Genomic DNA, 17,232 nt, shown 5'->3' with positions numbered 1-17,232 from the left:
TACAGGACATTGGTTAGGCCACTGTTGGAATATTGTGTGCAATTCTGATCTCTTTCCTATCGGAAAGATGTTGTGAAACTTGAAAGGGTTCAAAAAAGATTTACAAGGATGTTGCCAGGGTTAGAGGATTTGTGCTATAGGGAGAGGCTGAACAGGCTGGGGCTGTTTTCCCTGGAGTGTCGGAGGCTGAGGGGTGACCTTATAGAGGTTTACAAAATTGAGGGGCATGGATAGGGTAAATCGGCAAAGCCTTTTCCCTGGAGTCTGGGAGTCCAGAACTAGAGGGCATGGGTTTAGGGTGAGAGGGGAAAGATATAAAAGAGACCTATGGGGCAACCTTTTCACACAGAGGGTGGTACGTGTATGGAATGAGCTGCCAGAGGAAGTGATGGAGTCTGGTACAATTGCAACATTTAAAAGTCATTTGAATGGGTATATGAATAGGAAGGGTTTGGAGGGATATGGGCATGGTGCTGGCAGGTGGGACTAGATTGGGTTGGGATATCTGGTCGGCATGGACGGGTTGGACCGAAGGGTCTGTTTCCATGCTGTACATCTCTGTGACTCTATGAGCAAATACTTTTTTATCAGCACTAAAGGAAACCGGTCACAAAGGGTAATATAGGTCCATTAAGTATAAATGCACTTGTTGTAAAGCTGTACAATGCACAATTTTAAATGAATACATTATCCATTTTCACAGCAGAGGAAGATGACGAGATATCAAAGTAAGGAGGCAAGTCTAAAGCAAGGAATTTGATGGATTTAAATATTGTTTTTAAAAAATGTAATGAAGAAATTAATCAAACTTATGTTAGCTTATTAAACACAAAAGACGAGAAAGTTGCAAATCTTTGTCATCATTTTCCAAAGCACTGTAAATTCAGGAATTGCACCTTTGGATTGAAAATGAGCAAATATCATCTATTATTTAAAGAGGGAAGGTGAAGAAACTAGAGGGTGAGACCTTTTAAATTTTACTGTATTTGTAATGAAATATACACACGGGATTATTAGAGGAGGTAATAGTGCCAATGTTGGAAGACCTGCACTGGTAATTGATTGAAATGCAGGAGACTTAGTGCTGAGGTTCATGTATCTTGATTGTTACGTTTGACAAGTGGTATTCTCCTTGAATCTGTCTAGGGTCTTGATATTTCACTCGAAGAATGGATGACTTAGATGTACGGGTTAGGAGTGGTGTAATCAAATTAGAGACTATGTTTTACACCTAAACAGAGCTAGGAGTAATTTCCTTGTAAAGCAACTTGCTTGAGCTTAGAGGAAGGACTCAACCTCACTTTGTAGGACTGTGGGAACATGGAGCTACTACCAAAGGGATAACTATTTCAAATAACATCAGGAAATACAGATGGTACTTGGAGGACCTTGAGCATGTACATCAGCCCCTTAAGGTCGCAAGACAACTGGGTAAAGTAGTTAGAAGGTATATGGTAAATGGCACAGAGTTTAAGAGCAGGAAGGTTATGCTGAGAACTGTATAAAACGTTGGTTAAACCACAATTGAAGTACTGTGTACAGTTCTGGAAACTACATTGAGTGATGTGATAGCACTGGAGAGGGTGCAGAGAAGATAGCCGAGATTTGTTGGGGTGTTGCATGGGCTGGAGAATTTTAGTTATAAAGAGAGATTGTACAGACCGGTGTTGTTTCTTTTGAGCAGTGGAGATTGAGAGGGGGGCATGATTGAGATGTATAAAATTATGAGAGGCAGAGATCGGATAGATAAAAAGAGACTTTTCCCTTTGATCGAGGGATCATTGGCCCCGGGGCATAGATTTAAGGTAAATGGCAGAACGTTTTGAGATGGTGTGAGGAAAAAACTTTTTCACTCAGAATCTGGTTTTGGGGTTAGAAACCTTGATAACACTTAAGAAGTACTTGCATGTGCACTTGTGATAACAACGCATACAAAGCAATGACCAAGTGTTGGAAAATTAGAATAGTTAGGTGATGTTTTCACTGGATTCATGGAATGAAGAGCCTTTTTCTTTGTTATAGATCTCTGACTATATAAGTAATTTTTAAAGAAATTGTTCATTGGGTGTGTCTGTCACTGGCAGGGCACTGGCAAAGCTAATCAGTAAGCCGTTTGATAAGTTTTCCCATGATAGGCCAATGGAGAAAGTGAAGTCGCATGGGGTCCGAGGTGTACTAGCAGATGAATAGAGAACTGGCTGGGCAGCAGGAGACAGAGTAGCAGTGGAAGGGAGTTTCTCAAAATGGAGAACTGAGACCAATGGTGTTCCACAGGGATCCGTGATAGGACCACTTTTGTTTGTGATATACATAAGTGATCTGGAGGAAGGTTTAGGTAGTCTGATTAGCAAGTTTGCAGATGACTTTAAGATTGGCGGAATAGCAGGTACTGAAGGGGACTGCCAGAGAACACAACAGAATATAGATGGATCGGTGAGTTGGGTAGAGAAATGACAGATGGAGTTCAATCCGGGCAAATGCGAGGTGATGCATTTTGGAAGATCCAATTCAAGAGCGAACTATATGGTAAATGGAAAAGCCCTTGAAAAAAAATTGATGTACAGAGAGAGATCTGGGTGTTCAGGTCCACTGTACCCTGATGGTGGCAATGCAGGTTGATAGAGTGGTCAAGAAGGCATATGGCATGCTTTCCTTCATCAGACAGTGTACTGAGTACAAGAGTTGGCAGGTCATGTTACAGTTGTAGAAGACTTTGGTTCACTCACATTTGGAATACTGCGTACAGTTCTGGTTGCCACATTACCAAAAGGATGTGGATGCTTTTGAGAGGGTGCAGAGGAGGTTCAGTGGCATGTTGCCTGGTTGGAGGGCGCTAGCTATGAAAAGAGGTTGAGTAGATTAGGATTATTTTCATTAGAAAGACAGAGGTTGAGGGGAACTGATTAAGGTCTGCAAAATCATGAGAGGTATAGACAGGATGGTTAGCAAGAAGCTTTTTCCCAGAGTGGGGGACTCGATTATGAAGGGTTATGAGTTCAAGGTGAGGGGGAAAGGTTTAAGGGAGATAAGTGTGGAAAGTTCTTTATGCAGAGGGTGGTGGATGCCTGGAGTGTGTTGTCAGTGAAGGTGATAGAGGCAGGAACAATAGCATCATTTAAGGTATATCTAGACAGATACATGAATGGGCAGGGAGCAGAGGGATACAGACCCTTAGAAATAGGTGACAGGTTTAGATAGAGGATCTGGATCAGCGCAGGCTTGGAGGACCAAAGGGCCTGTTCCTGTTCTGTAATTTTCTTTGTTCTTTGTTCTAATATTTGGTGCCCAACCCTAGGAGCCAACATTAGGCCATTTAGCCCATCGAGTCTACTCTGCCAATCATCACTGATAAGTTTCTTAACTCCATTCTCCTGCTTTCTCCCCGTAACCCTTGATCCTCTTGACAATCAAGAACCTATCTATCTCAGTCTTAAATACACTCAATGACCTGGACTCCACAGCCTTCTGTGGCAATGAATTCCGTAGGTTCATCACTCTCTAGCTGAAGAAGTTTCTCCTTATCTCTGTTCTAAAGGGTCTTCCCTTTCCTCTAAAGCTGTGCCCTTGGGTCTAGTCTCTCCTACAAATGGAAACATTTTCCCATTATCTACTGTGTCCAGGCCATTTGGTATTTTATATGTTCCTATTCGACCTTTGCTCATCCTTCTAAACTCTGTTGAATATAGACCCAGAGTTCTCAAACATTTCCTCATATGTTAAGCTTTTCATTCCTGGGATCATTCTCGTGAAACTCCTCTGAACACACTCCAGGGCCAATACATCCTTCCTGAGATATGGGGCCAAAAACTGCACACAATACTCCAAATGTGGTCTGACCAGAGCCTTATAGACCCTCAGAAGTACATCCCTGCTTTTACACTCAAGTCCTCTCAAAATAAAATAAATTCCGTCATTGCATTTGCTCTCCTAACCATTGATTCAACCTGCAAGTTTACCTTGAGAGAATCCTGGACTAGAATTCCCAAGTCTCTTTGCACTTTAGAGGTCTAAATTTTCTCCCCATTTAGAAAATAGTCATGCCTCTATTCTTCCTACCAAAGTGCATGACTTCACACTTTCCCACATTTAGTGGGATATTTAGAGGTCTTACTCATTTCTTCCACTGTGAAGACTAACGTGAAGTAATTATTTAGTTCCTCAGCTATTTCCTTGTTCCCTGCTACTTTCCTTGTTTCCCATCTGGCACTTCTTTGCCTTCTCTCCTAACCTGTCCAAATCAATCTGCAGCCTCCCCGCTTCTTCAATGTCACCTGTCCCTCTACTTATCTTTGTATTGTGTGCAAACTTAGCCAGAATGCCCTCAATTCCTTTATCTAGATTGTTAATGTATAAAGTGAAAAGTTGTGGTCCCAAAACTGAGCCTTGCGGAACACCACCTCAGCTGCCATCCTGAGAACTCTTTTATACTTACTCTCTGCTTCCTGCCAAACAGCCAAACTTCTACCCATGCTACCACTTGGACCTTTATCTTACTCAGTAGCTCTTGTGCAGCATCTTGTCAAAGGCCTTATTGAAGTCCAGGTAGATAACATCCATTGGCTGTCCGTGGTCTAACCAGCTCATTACTTCCTCAAAGAATTCTAGCAAATTTGTTAGCCATGACCTTCCCCTGATGAATCCATGCTGACCTTTCCTTATTTTACCACGTACTTCCAAGTATTTAGAAATCTCATCCTTCATAATGGATTCTAGAATCTTACTCATGACTGAGGTTAGGCTAATTGGTCTGAAATTTTCTGTCTTTTGCCATACTCCCTGTTTAAACAGGGGTGTCACGTTAGTGAGTTTCCAGTCCTCTGGGACCCTTTTTGTTTCTAGCAATTCATGAAAGATCACCTCTAAAGCCTTCACTATCTCTTCAGCTATCTTCCTTAGAATTCTGGGGTGTAGTCCATCTGGTCCAGATCATTTATCCACCTTCAGCCCATTTAGTTTTTGTAGCACCTGTTTCTTGATGATTACCAACATACTCAGCTCTGCCCCCTCTCTCTTCAGTTTTTGGGATTTACTCGTGTTTTCCACTATGAAGAGTGACACGAAGTAATTATTCAGTTCCTCAGTCATTTCCTTGTTCCCCATTACTATCTCTCCAGCATCATTTTGCAGTGGCCCAATGTCCACTTTTGCCTCTCTTTTCCTCTTTATATCTCTAAAGAAACTCTCACAGTCTTTCTTTATATTACTAGCTAGTTTACCCTCATCTTTAACCTTCTCCCTCATTTCTTTGTTTGTTGCCCTCTGTTGGTCTTTCTAAGCTTCCCAATCCTCCGGTTGCCCACTGCCCTTCCCCACATTATTGCTTTCTCTTTTGTTTTTATGCTATCTCTGACTTCCCTCGTCAGCCATGGTTTCCTCATCTTCCCTGTATCATGCTACTTTTTCCTCAGAATGGACCTCTGCTGTATCTTCTGAATTTCTCTCAGGAACTCCTGCCATTGCTGGTCCATTGTCTTTCCTGCTCGGTTCCTCTCCCAGTCTATTCTATCCAGCTCCTCTCTCATGCTTCTGTAGTTGCCTTTATTCAGCTGTAATACTGTTACCTCTGATTCTATATTCACCTTCTGAAACAGCAGAGTAAACTCAATCATATTATGATAACTGCCTCCTAAGGGTTCCTTCACTTTAAGCTCCTTTATCATTGAACAACATGTCATTTGTATTGCCTGTTCTCTAGTGGGCTCCACCACAAGCTGCTCCAAAAAGCCATCTTGTATACATTGTATAAATTCCTTTTCTTGCAATCCATAACCAACCTGATTTTCCCAATCCACCTGCACAATTAAATCCCCTATGATCACTGTAACTTTGCCTTTCCTACACAGCTTTTTTTAATCTCCTGTTGTATCTTGTGTCCCCGTTCCTGTCTACAGTCTGGAGGCCTGTACATAACTCCAACTATGGGTTTTTTTTTACTTTTGCGGTTCCTCATTCCTACCCACATAGATTCTGCAGCATCTGATACTACTTTGTTTCTTTCTGTTACTAAAAAGGCAACCCCACCCCCTCTGCCCACCTGCCTATCTTGTTGATAGGATGTTCAGCTCCCAATCCTGATCCCCCTTGCAACCAGGTCTCCATGATGCCAGCCACGTCATGCCTGCCAATTTCAATCTTTACACTTAAGGATGTCCCCTTTGGTCTTAGTCTCTCCTATCAATGGAAACATTTTCCCAACATTTACTCTGTGCAGGCCATTCAATATTCTGTATGCTTCAATTAGATTCCCCCTTCATTCTTCTGAACTCCATTGAGTACAGCCCCATAGTCCTCAAATGTTCATCATATGTTAGGCTTTTCATTCCTGGGACCATTCTCATAAACTTCCTCTGAACACATTCCAGGGCCAGTACACCCTTCCTAAGATATGGGGCCCAAACTGCACAAAATACTCCAAATGTGATCTGACCAGAGCCACACAGAACCTCGCAAGTATATCCCTGCTTCTATATTCAAGTCCTCTTCAAATAAATGCCATTATTGTATTTGCCTTCCTAACTACTGACTCAACCTGCAAGTTTACCTTGAGAGAATCCTGGACTGGAACTCCCAAGTTTCTTTGCACTTCAGACTTCTGAATTTTCTCCCTGTTTAGAAAGTAGTCCATGCCTCTATTCTTCCAAAGTGTATGACCTCACACTTTCCCACATTGTATTCTATCTGCCAGTTCTTTGCCCACTCTCCTAACCTGTCCAAATCCATCTGCAGCCTCACCACCTCTTCAATGCTACCTGTCCCTCTACCTATCTTTGTATCGGCTGCAAACTCCAACTTTTGCGTTACACCTTTTTTAAACAGGGGTGTCACATTAGTGATTTTCCCGTCCTCTGGGACCCTCCCTGACTCCAGCAATTCCTGAAAAAGCACAACTAACACCTCCACTATCTCTTCAGCTGTCTCTCTTTTCACTCTGGGGCGTAGTCCATCTTATCCACCTTCAGCCCATTCAGTTTTTCTAGCACCTTCTCCTTGACGATGACCACCATACTGAGCTCTGTCTTCTTACTCTCTTGAATTTTTGACATATTACTCATGTCTTGCACCTTGAAGACTGATGCATTACGTTGGTCCACAATCCTTTATCTACTCTGTTTTAAAAATAACAAACAAAGCTAGTAGCTTTGAGTGTATGATTTCTCTTTTATCCAGTCTTGACTGTTCTGATTTCACCCTGTTACATGTCCCTAGTGATGGAATCATGAATTTTCTCTCCCACCAATATCGGGTTGATTGACATCAAGAAAAATTAGCTTAATGATACAGAGAAATTTGTTGATTAAAAATAAAAGCAAAACAAGAGAACAAAACATAATTGATTAATATGTTTAGTTATATCTTGCAGTGATAACAACTCTAGATTTTCTTTGATAGCATGGCTGGCAGTTGAAATGTGTGGTGTGCAAGGTAAATCCACAAGTTTCAATTCCTTTATGCTGCATTTATTTGAGTTAATTGTCTTTAGGGTGGTGAAGGACAGCCTCTAGTTAGTTTCAGCTTCTTTAATACACAGAGGGGCTTGAGTTACTAGAAACAAAGCTGTGCTTGTCTTCACATTCTGCAAGACTTTGTTTTGATGGTCCTCAATTATGAATTAGTGCTCTGACCTATCACGCAGAGGGTGGTGCGTGTACGGAATGAGCTGCTAGAGGAAGTGGTGAAGGGTGGGACAATTACAACATTTAAAAGGCATCTGGATGGGTATATGAATAGGAAGGGTTTAGAGGGATATGGGCCAAGTGCTGGCAATGGGACTAGATCAGTTTAGGATATCTGGTCAGCATGGACAAATCGGATTGAAGGGTCTGTTTCCGTGTTGTACGTATCTATGACTCTAAATCAGTTTATACATACATAATAACACTTGGTGAGGAACCGGTATTATTGTTCAGTAGAACACAAAAATAACAGCAATAATTTAAAAGACAGGTGAAAACGTCACTTCACTAAACTCAACCAGGTTGAGATTGCTTCAGATTCAGATTGCTATATATTTTTCTGAAGTGCATCTTTTGTTATCAACAATTTGCAGTAACCTGATGTTCTGTTTCTTTGCAGGAGGGAGGGAAAGAGCAGGAGCGTAATTTCCGTGAAAGGGAATGTCTACACTCTAACATGTATTATGAAGAAACTTTGAAAAGACCTGATATTGGGTGAGAAGCATTGTGTTGCTTAACTTTCCAAGTCACAAAGGAGAGGGTATGGGGGAGGATTTAAACAGATGAGAACCATCCATAGTTTTCCCAAATCCATAGTTTTCTTCTCACAATCTTGACTCTTTTGGAAAACTAACGCCAGTGCAGCTTCTGCATCATTCATCATCTCTTTTAAGTTCATAGGATGAGATTTATCAGGACCCAAGAGCTTGTGAGCCTTCAGTTCTATCGTTTGCTCAGCACCATTTCTGTAGTGATTGTAATTTTACCAAGTTCCTCTCTTTGTTACACCTCCTAAGTTTCAGCTATTACTGGAATATTTTTAATATCCTCTACAGTAAAGACACATTATCTACCATAAACTCCCCATTCTCAAACCATAGAGGATCATTACTCACTTTATTTCTTTGTAGAGCCTCTTGCTATCCATTTTTACTTTCCTAGTTTGTTTCCTCAATACTTTTCAGTCATTTTCAACTGTTCTTCAGATTTTGATAAATCATCTGATCTCCCACTCAACTTTGCACAATTATATTACTTTTAAGTTTTATGCTTCCCAAAACCTTTCTTCATTAACTACAGATAGTGGATCCTCCCCTTGATTTTTTTCTTTATAATAGGTGTATATTTATTTGAGTATTCTTCAATATCTCCTTAAATGTCTGCCACTCCTCCTTTATTGATCTGCCTTCCAGTTTAGTATCCCAGTTTTACTCCAGCTAACTCAGCTTTCACACCCACATACTTACCCTTATTTATGTTGAAAACACTAGAATCATAGAGTCCCTACAGTGTGGAAGCAGGCCAGTCAGCCCAATCAAGTCCACACTGATCTTCTGAAGACCATCTCACCAAAACCCAGCCCTCTATCCCATCTCTGTAACCCTGCATTTCCCATGGCTAACCTAGCCTGCACATCCCTGGAGACTATGGGCAATTTTTTAAACATTTACAATCCACCCAACTAGTCTAGAGACACTCTTCTTTCTTTCAAACTAAATGTAAAATTCAATTAAATTGTGGTCACTGTGCTGCCAAAAATGACATCATTAATTAATGCAGTCTGATTACACAATACCAAGGGTTAATAAAACCCTTTTTTCTGGATGGTTTCAGATGTGCTACTCAAAGGAAGTATCTCAAAAGCAATCTGTGAATTCCTCATTCAGGCTACCATTTCCAGTCTGATTTTTCCAGTTTATATGTAGATTAAAGTCGCTCATGATTATTGGTATCCCTTCATCATTAGCACCCAATATTTCTTCTTGTATACATCACCCTACATTGTGATTACTGTCAGCAGACCTGTAGACCACTCTCACTTCTATCTCATACTATTTCACAACTCTACTTAACTATATTCTGGGATTTTACAGTTGCTTCAAGAATTGGATTCCACAACTGTCGTCTTCTAAAATTGTCATAGAGATGTACAGCACGAAACAGACCCTTCGGTCCTATACTTCCAAGTCTTAGAGAGTAAATGATAAATTAGGTTTAAAAATACAATCCAGTTCTCATTTTACAGTCATTATACCCTTACTTAGTATGACATGATTTTATATTGATAATTTAATTTGAAGTTATTTTGGAAAGGATTATGGATTTGGCAGTCCTAGATTGGTGGAATGTGGGGCTTAATTCTCACTGGATTCCTGAGGGAGGTAGAAAGGATGGACTTGGCATTGGATGTGGCTTTTCCACAATGACAGCACTGGTTTGTTATATAGATTAAATATGTTTTATTTAGAATGTTGTAAACATTAAATCTGGTATTTGTGATTTGGCTTTTGGAAATATGTTAATATCAGTTCCCTTCTCTCACTGTGCCTTTCTACTTGTGTTTGCCTATCTCTCTCTCTCTTTCTCCCCCTTGCCCTCCCTTTGACCATCCTTCTTTGTCCATTCCTCTGTCTTTTCATTATCTCTCTCTCTCCCTCTTAATTTTTTTGCTGAAGTTAAAATATTTGTTTTCTAACACTGAACAAATGATTATTGGTTGCTTCCAAAGTTCAATTTCTTTACCTTTTGATGTTAACCATAGTAAATAGAAATTTTATCTGAGCGTTGAAGTTTAAATTTGTCTTAAGAGTTTTTTAAATAATCTGGAAAATACACAAACCATTTTTGTACTGAAGAGAAAAGATGTCTATCATCCAACAGATATAAATCTGTAAATGCTACAGATTCAGTCAGGATCTGTACTTTTCCTAGGTTTACAGAACCTGCCTTCAGCTAAGTGTTGCTGCTCTAGGCAGGAAGTAGTGAGTCCCAAGTCAATGTTGAGAGGTTGGAGATAGTTGAGTAAAGAAAAAGGTTAGGAACATTACTGTGAAACAATATAAGTAGAAATGTTTCATTTTAAACTTTATTTTATAACATCAGTTATAAAGTTAGAATTTTCAGTTAATGAGAGAAAAATTATGGAAAATCTTTTTACTGAAATACTTTGAATATTTAAATTTGGAAAAAAATATTGGTAGTGAAATATTTATGGTAAATGTCTACATATACAAAGTTTATAATTAGAACTTGCTGCAACTTACAGACTGTGGAAAGGTTATTATCATATATTCTGTACGTGAGGGCAATATATCTGTATATATGTTTTAGTTTTATATGTGCATTCATCCATAGATATGTCTACATATTTATATTAAAAATTATATAAGCAATCTGCATTGCTGTCAAGCCTGTGCCTCTGCATATATTTTATTATGCCTGGCTCTGATTGATTAATCCTAGCTGTCCCTAAGTGAGAAAGAGCTATTTTCCACAAATACTGACATCGAAAAGGTTTAGTTGATAATGACTAAGAATGTAGTATTTCTATTGGTACAATACTGCTACCTAGAGGTCAACAGCAACCAGAAAAGGCATGGAGCAGGGTGCAGACTTCAGTGATTTAGAGACTAGGGTTGATGGAGCTATCTCTCATAGCCCCACCTTCATTGAAGTAGACCCAGTGGGCCTGAATGTACGTATTATAAGGTTGAAGCTTACGGAACTGAAACAGAATCCAAAATGAATTGGTAAGCATATTTAATACAGATAAATACATGTATGTTTGAAAAGAAGAAATAAATTACCAGTGTTTCAGATAGCATATTGCCACTGAATGCCAGAAGAGAAAGATTTCTGTATCAAAGTAATGAATTCTCTTAATTTTAATTTACGTGCAGCATGGTGGCTCAGTGCTTAGTACTACTGCCTCATAATGCTAGGGACCCGGATTCGATTCCAGCCTTGGGCAACTGTCTGTGTGGAGTTTGCACATTCTCCCCGTGTCTGCATGGGTTTCCTTTGGGTTCCTCCCACAGTCCAAAAGTGTTCAGGTTAGGTGAATCGGCCATGCTAAATTGCCCATAGTCTTCAGGAATGTGTAGGTTAGGTGCATTAGTCAGGGGTAAATGTAGAGTAAAACGATAGGGGAATAGCTTTAGGTGGGATACTCTTCGGAGGGTTACTGTGGACTTGTTGGCCCGAAGGACCTGTTTCCACACTGTAGGGATTCTCTGATTCTAGTATCAGCAATGAAGACTGCTCATTTGTAAATTATGGGGTTTTAAGTTAGATGTGTGCTGCACTACCAATTACCCTTATTCACATCTATACTGATAGTTCCTTTTATTTTGAACAGGTACTGCCGAGGTTTGAGTGGTGATCCTAGCTGGAAGATGGAAGGATTTCCTGATCTATCTTCCCAGGGGAAGCTGGGAACAGGCCTGACATCGGGCACAGCTGTCCAGAGGAGCCTGAAAGGTTTATACAGAATGGAGCTAGCAGAAGCTCAGAGGACTGACCCTTCACTGGAAGCTGTGCGATATCAGGCCATGCATCCCACCAGCAAAACAAATAATGACCTTGGGGGTACATTCCTGTACAAAGACGGGATATTAATTCGGCGATGGAGTCCAAAGGAAGGCTTTTTCAAGGGTTCAGAAATATTTGAGGAAGTGGTAGTCCCTGAGATATATCGTGGTGAGATATTAAAGGTTGCTCACAACATTCCGTGCTCTGAACACCAAGGCATTAAGCACACAGGACGCCGTATGCTGCAGTATTTCTACTGGCCATCAGTTTTCATTGATGTGGCACATCATTGCAAAGCATGTGAAAAATGTCGTTATTCACATAAACGAGGAGATGCAGGCAATCTGGGGTTACGACCCCTACCCACTATCAACATACCATTTAAAAGAGTGAGCATTGATGTAGTGGGACCATTGCCTTTCACAACTAACTCTGGGAAGAGGTACATTCTTATGATGGTGGATTGTGCATCCAGATATCCTGACGCAACAGCACTTGTCTCAGTCGAAGCAGACATTGTCGCCATGGCCCTGCTTGTAATGTTTACACGAGTCGGGTTTCCAGATGAGATACTGTCCAATCAGGGCGAGAATTTTATGTCCCAATTGGTTATGCAGCTAAAACGGCAGTGCCAAGAGAAGCAGCTCCGCAGCAACTCATATTATCCCCAAGTAAATGAACTGGTGGAAAAGTTCAATGGGACATTGAAACAAATACTGCGTACCTATGCTGAGCAGAACCCTTGTGACTGGGATGAAAAGTTGCAGTATCTTCTGTTTGCCTGTAGGGAGATGCCACAGGACTTGACTGGGTTCTCACCCTTTGAGCTTCTATATGGGCGCCGAGTATATGGGACTTTGCTTCTGATCAAAGAGGCTTGGTTAGGGAAATGCTTTGGCACGGATAAGTACATAGTGGAACATGTGCTGAATGCAAGGGATGCCTTACTTGATTTGATAGAAAATATTCCAGAAGATCGGAAACAGTCTATATATGGCCGAAATCTCTGGTACTGCCATAATGCTGGAACCCGAGCATACGATGTAGGTGAAAGAGTGCTGGTACTACAGCCTGTAAAACGACAAAAAACACAGCTTCACTGGGAAGGCCCATATACTGTGGTGGAGCCAGGAAAATACGTGTATTATACGGTTGAAATACCATTTAATAAATTTCGAATATACCACGTTAACATGATGAAGCCTTACCTTGATTCCTAGGAGATTACTATAGTAGAGTAAAATGTTTGATTTTTAGTTTGTTTCCTTGTTTTAGAGATTACATTGGTTCCTTGACTTAATTATAATTATTTCTAAAATAAATAAAAATTTTAAGACCCAGAAACCATAAACAACATGCAAATTTGGGTGTTCGGTAATGCGTGAGTTGCTGATACCAATTTACAGATATCTAGTACATTCACCCCTTTACTTTGTGGGATCCATCTCGTCTTTGAAAAGAAATATGTATGGATTTGTCAAGGATAAACGGTCATTAAGTTCCCAAACAAAAATGGTTGACAAATGAAGTTTTAAAAGCAAAGGGAATTTGAAGGACAGGAGGTCTTTTGTAATTTGTGTATGAACAAGTTGTCAACATATCATTAATTGTCTGTACTTGAAGGAAATGATGATTTGAGCAGGTTAACGAAGAGCTGAATTGACCATGAGTGAAAGGAGCTGCCATTTGACAGACTACAGTTAAACCAGAAGGGTAATTAACTAATTACAGACTTATTCAATGTATATTTATTTGTATCATTAAATGTATATGTACATTTCATAATTGCTGAGTATTGTGTCTCAGATTGCTGTTCACTGCTGTTTAAATAAAGTAATTAGTTGTTTTAGTCTGTAAACACCTGGTCTGCATGGTAATATCCACTGTTCAGAAAGGATTAGCCAAGCACTGTATAAAACTACGAGAAATTCACACAGATTACTGCCAGGGAAGCTATTGTTGGCCTTTGGTTATGGGATACAAGACTAGACATAGGGAAGGGTGTTGTTTCTGAATAATATTCTGTAAGAATATCATCTTGGAAGTTCTTGGAAAAATAGAGTTGCTAAAATTCCAGTCTCTGTTAATGTGGGACAGCAATGGAATTGTGTCACTGGCAGAAGTGTAAAGAAGGGCTTGATGGCATAAAAGGGACAAAATTGCAATGACAGCTTGCATTTTCTAAAGTGCTTCATAGAGACATAAGTGCAAAGAAATAAAAGTTGAATCAAAGAATTGGATGGCATTGAAGTAAAGGTAGGGAGCAGAAAGACAGAGGGTTTGAATTTAGGAAATCCACAAAGTGGTCAAGAGCAAAGCCAGGCAGTAATAGAGCAAATGGAATGGTGTTGCTTGTGAAGCCACAGTAGGGAATAGAGATTGAGGTTTACAAAGATAGGAAACAGGGATATAAACAGAAGGCTGTTGATTGTAATCATAAACAGAAAATTCCGGAAATATACCAACCAGTCTGACAGAGAGGAGAATGAACACTTTTGATTGATTGAGCTTTTGTCAGAACTGGGGACTTTTAAATGGCTGATGTCATGTTAGTCGTTCTCAATTTTAAAAGTTCTGCTGTTTAGAAGCCAGAAAATGCTTTGCAAGTAATTTTGAACTTGTTAACTTTGTTTTCTATTAATCATTCATGATATGTGGGCATTGCTTGTCATCCTTCATTGCACTGGAGAAGGTGGTGGTGATCTGCCTTCCTGAATTGCTGCTGTGCTTGGGGTGTATGGGTGTGGACAGTGCTGCTAGGAAGAGAGTCACAAGAATTTAGTCTAGCAACAATGAAAGTATTTCCCAATCCTTGGATATACTTCTAAGTCAGATGGGGAACTTGCAGGTGGTGGTGTTTGAATGTATCTGCTGCCCCTTGTCCTTCTAATTAGTAGAGTTTGTAGGTTTGGAAAAACGTTGGCAAATTTCTGCAGTGGATCTTGTAGTTGGTACATATTGTTTTCACTGTGCATCTGTGATGAAGGGAATGAACATTACAGGTGGTGGATGGGCTGCCAATTAAGCAGCTGCGTTGTCTTGAATGTTGAGTTTCTTGAATGTTCTTAGAGGTACTCTAACCAGGTCATACCCTCTACCTCAAGAGTGTGGTGCTGGAAATGCACAGCAGGTCAGGCAGCATCCGAGGAGCAGGAGAATCAATGTTTCGGGCCGGAGCCCTTCATCAGGAATTCTACCTGTCTTCACCTATCCCCACTTCACCACCCTGCCTCTGCCACCTCCAGTCCTGAAGAAAGATTATAACTGAAATGTCGACTTCTCCACCTCCTGATGCTGCCTGGCTTGCTGTGTTCTTCCAGACTCCTGCCTCTCTATCATAAACTGAACTGGACCAACCATATTAATACTTTTGACCAAGAAGAGGTCAAAGGCTAGAAGGTTTGTGATGGTTACCTCACCTCCTGACTCCCTAAAGCCTGGCAACTATCTACAAGTCATAAGTCAGCAGTGTGATGGAATATTTCTACTTGTCTGAATGAGTAGCTCTAAGAACATTCAAGAAACTCAACATTCAAGACAATGCAGCTGCTTAATTGGCATTCCATCCACCACCTGTAATGTTAATTCCCTTCATCACAGATGCACAGTGAAAACAATATGTACCAACTACAAGATGCTCTGCAGAAATTCACCAATGCTTTTCCAAACCTACAAACTCTATTAATTAGAAGGACAAGGGGCAGCAGATACATGCAAGCACCACCACCTGCCAAGTTCCCCATCTGACTTAAATGTACATTTAAGGATTGGGAAATATTCTTTCATTGTTACTGGATTAAATTCTCCCCTTACATCTGAAACGTCGACTTCTCTATCTCCTAATACTGCCTAGCTTGCTGTGTTCTTCCAGTCTCCTGTCTGTCTATTTTGGATTCCAGCAGCTGCAGTTTTTTTTGTCTCTAACCAGTTCGGTTTATGGTCAGACATAACCCAGGATGTTGATAATGAGGGATTCAGTGCTGATAATGCCATCAAATGTCAAGAGATAATTATTTCCTGTTGGATATGGTAATTGTTTAGCAAGGATGGCACGGTGGCTCAGTGGTTAGCACTGCTGCCTCACAGCACCAGTTCATTTCCAGCCTTGGGCAATTATGTGAAATTTGTACATTCTCTCCGTGCCTGCATGGGTTTCCTCCATGTGCTCCAGTTTACTCCCACAGTCCAAAGATGTTGTAAGTGGATTGACCATGCTAAATTGCAGTGTCCAGTGATATGCAGACTAGGTGGATTAGCCATGGGAAATGCGGGGTTATAGATACATAGAACAATACAGCGCAGTACAGGCCCTTTGGCCCTCGATGTTGCGCCGATCCAAGCCCACCTAACCTACACTAGCCCACTATCCTCCATATACCTATCCAATGCCCGCTTAAATGCCCATAAAGAGGGAGAGTCCACCACTGCTACTGCCAGGGCATTCCATGAACTCACGACTCACTGAGTAAAGAATCTACCCCTAACATCTGTCCTATACCTACCACCCCTTAATTTAAAGCTATGCCCCCTCATAATAGCTGACTCCATACGTGGAAAAAGATTCTCACTGTCGACCCTATCTAAACCCCTAATCATCTTATACACCTCTATCAAGTCACCCCTAAACCTTCTTTTCTCCAATGAAAACAGCCCCAACTGCCTCAGCCTTTCCTCATACGATCTTTCTACCATACCAGGCAACATCCTGGTAAACCTCCTCTGCACCCGTCCCAGTGCCTCCACATCCTTCCTATAGTATGGCAACCAAAACTGCACACAATACTCCAGAGGCGGCCGCACCAGAGTCTTATACAACTGCAACATGACCTCAGTACTCCAGAACTCAATTCCTCTACCAATAAAAGCCAGTACGCCATATGCCTTCCTCACCGCACTATTTACCTGGGTGGCAACTTTCAAAAATTTGTGTACATGGACACCAAGATCCCTCTGCTCATCCACACTACCAAGTATCCGACCATTAGCCCAGTACCCCATCTCTTTGTTATTCTTCCCAAAGTGAATCACCTCACACTTAGCTACATTGAATTCCATTTGCCACCTTTCTGCCCAGCTCTGCAGCTTCTCTATATCCTGCTGTAACCTGCCACATCCTTCCTCACTGTCAACAACTCCTCCGACTTTCGTATCATCCGCAAACTTGCTCACCCAACCTTCTAACCCCTCTTCCAGGTCATTTATAAAAATGACAAACAGCAATGGTCCCAAAACAGATCCGTGCGGAACA

General features: G+C 40.8%; 1 protein-coding gene across 4 annotated transcripts in view; it reads left to right on the top strand.

Annotated features, from left to right (window-relative positions):
* LOC122565142 overlaps nucleotides 1–13,842 on the top strand; it is a 108,780-nt gene extending 94,938 nt beyond the window's left edge. For all 4 annotated transcript variants that reach the window (XM_043720808.1, XM_043720807.1, XM_043720809.1 and 1 more), the window contains 2 exons: nucleotides 8,074–8,168; nucleotides 11,812–13,842. In XM_043720808.1, the coding sequence (XP_043576743.1) occupies nucleotides 8,074–8,168; nucleotides 11,812–13,204 (1,488 nt within the window). In that variant the 3' untranslated portion in view covers nucleotides 13,205–13,842. The remainder of the gene's footprint in view (nucleotides 1–8,073; nucleotides 8,169–11,811) is intronic.
* Nucleotides 13,843–17,232: the final 3,390 nt, after the last annotated feature.

The sequence above is a fragment of the Chiloscyllium plagiosum genome, chromosome 31 (genome assembly GCF_004010195.1).
Source record: "Chiloscyllium plagiosum isolate BGI_BamShark_2017 chromosome 31, ASM401019v2, whole genome shotgun sequence".
Taxonomy (NCBI): domain Eukaryota; kingdom Metazoa; phylum Chordata; class Chondrichthyes; order Orectolobiformes; family Hemiscylliidae; genus Chiloscyllium; species Chiloscyllium plagiosum.
This window is presented reverse-complemented; position numbering and strand designations above follow the sequence as displayed.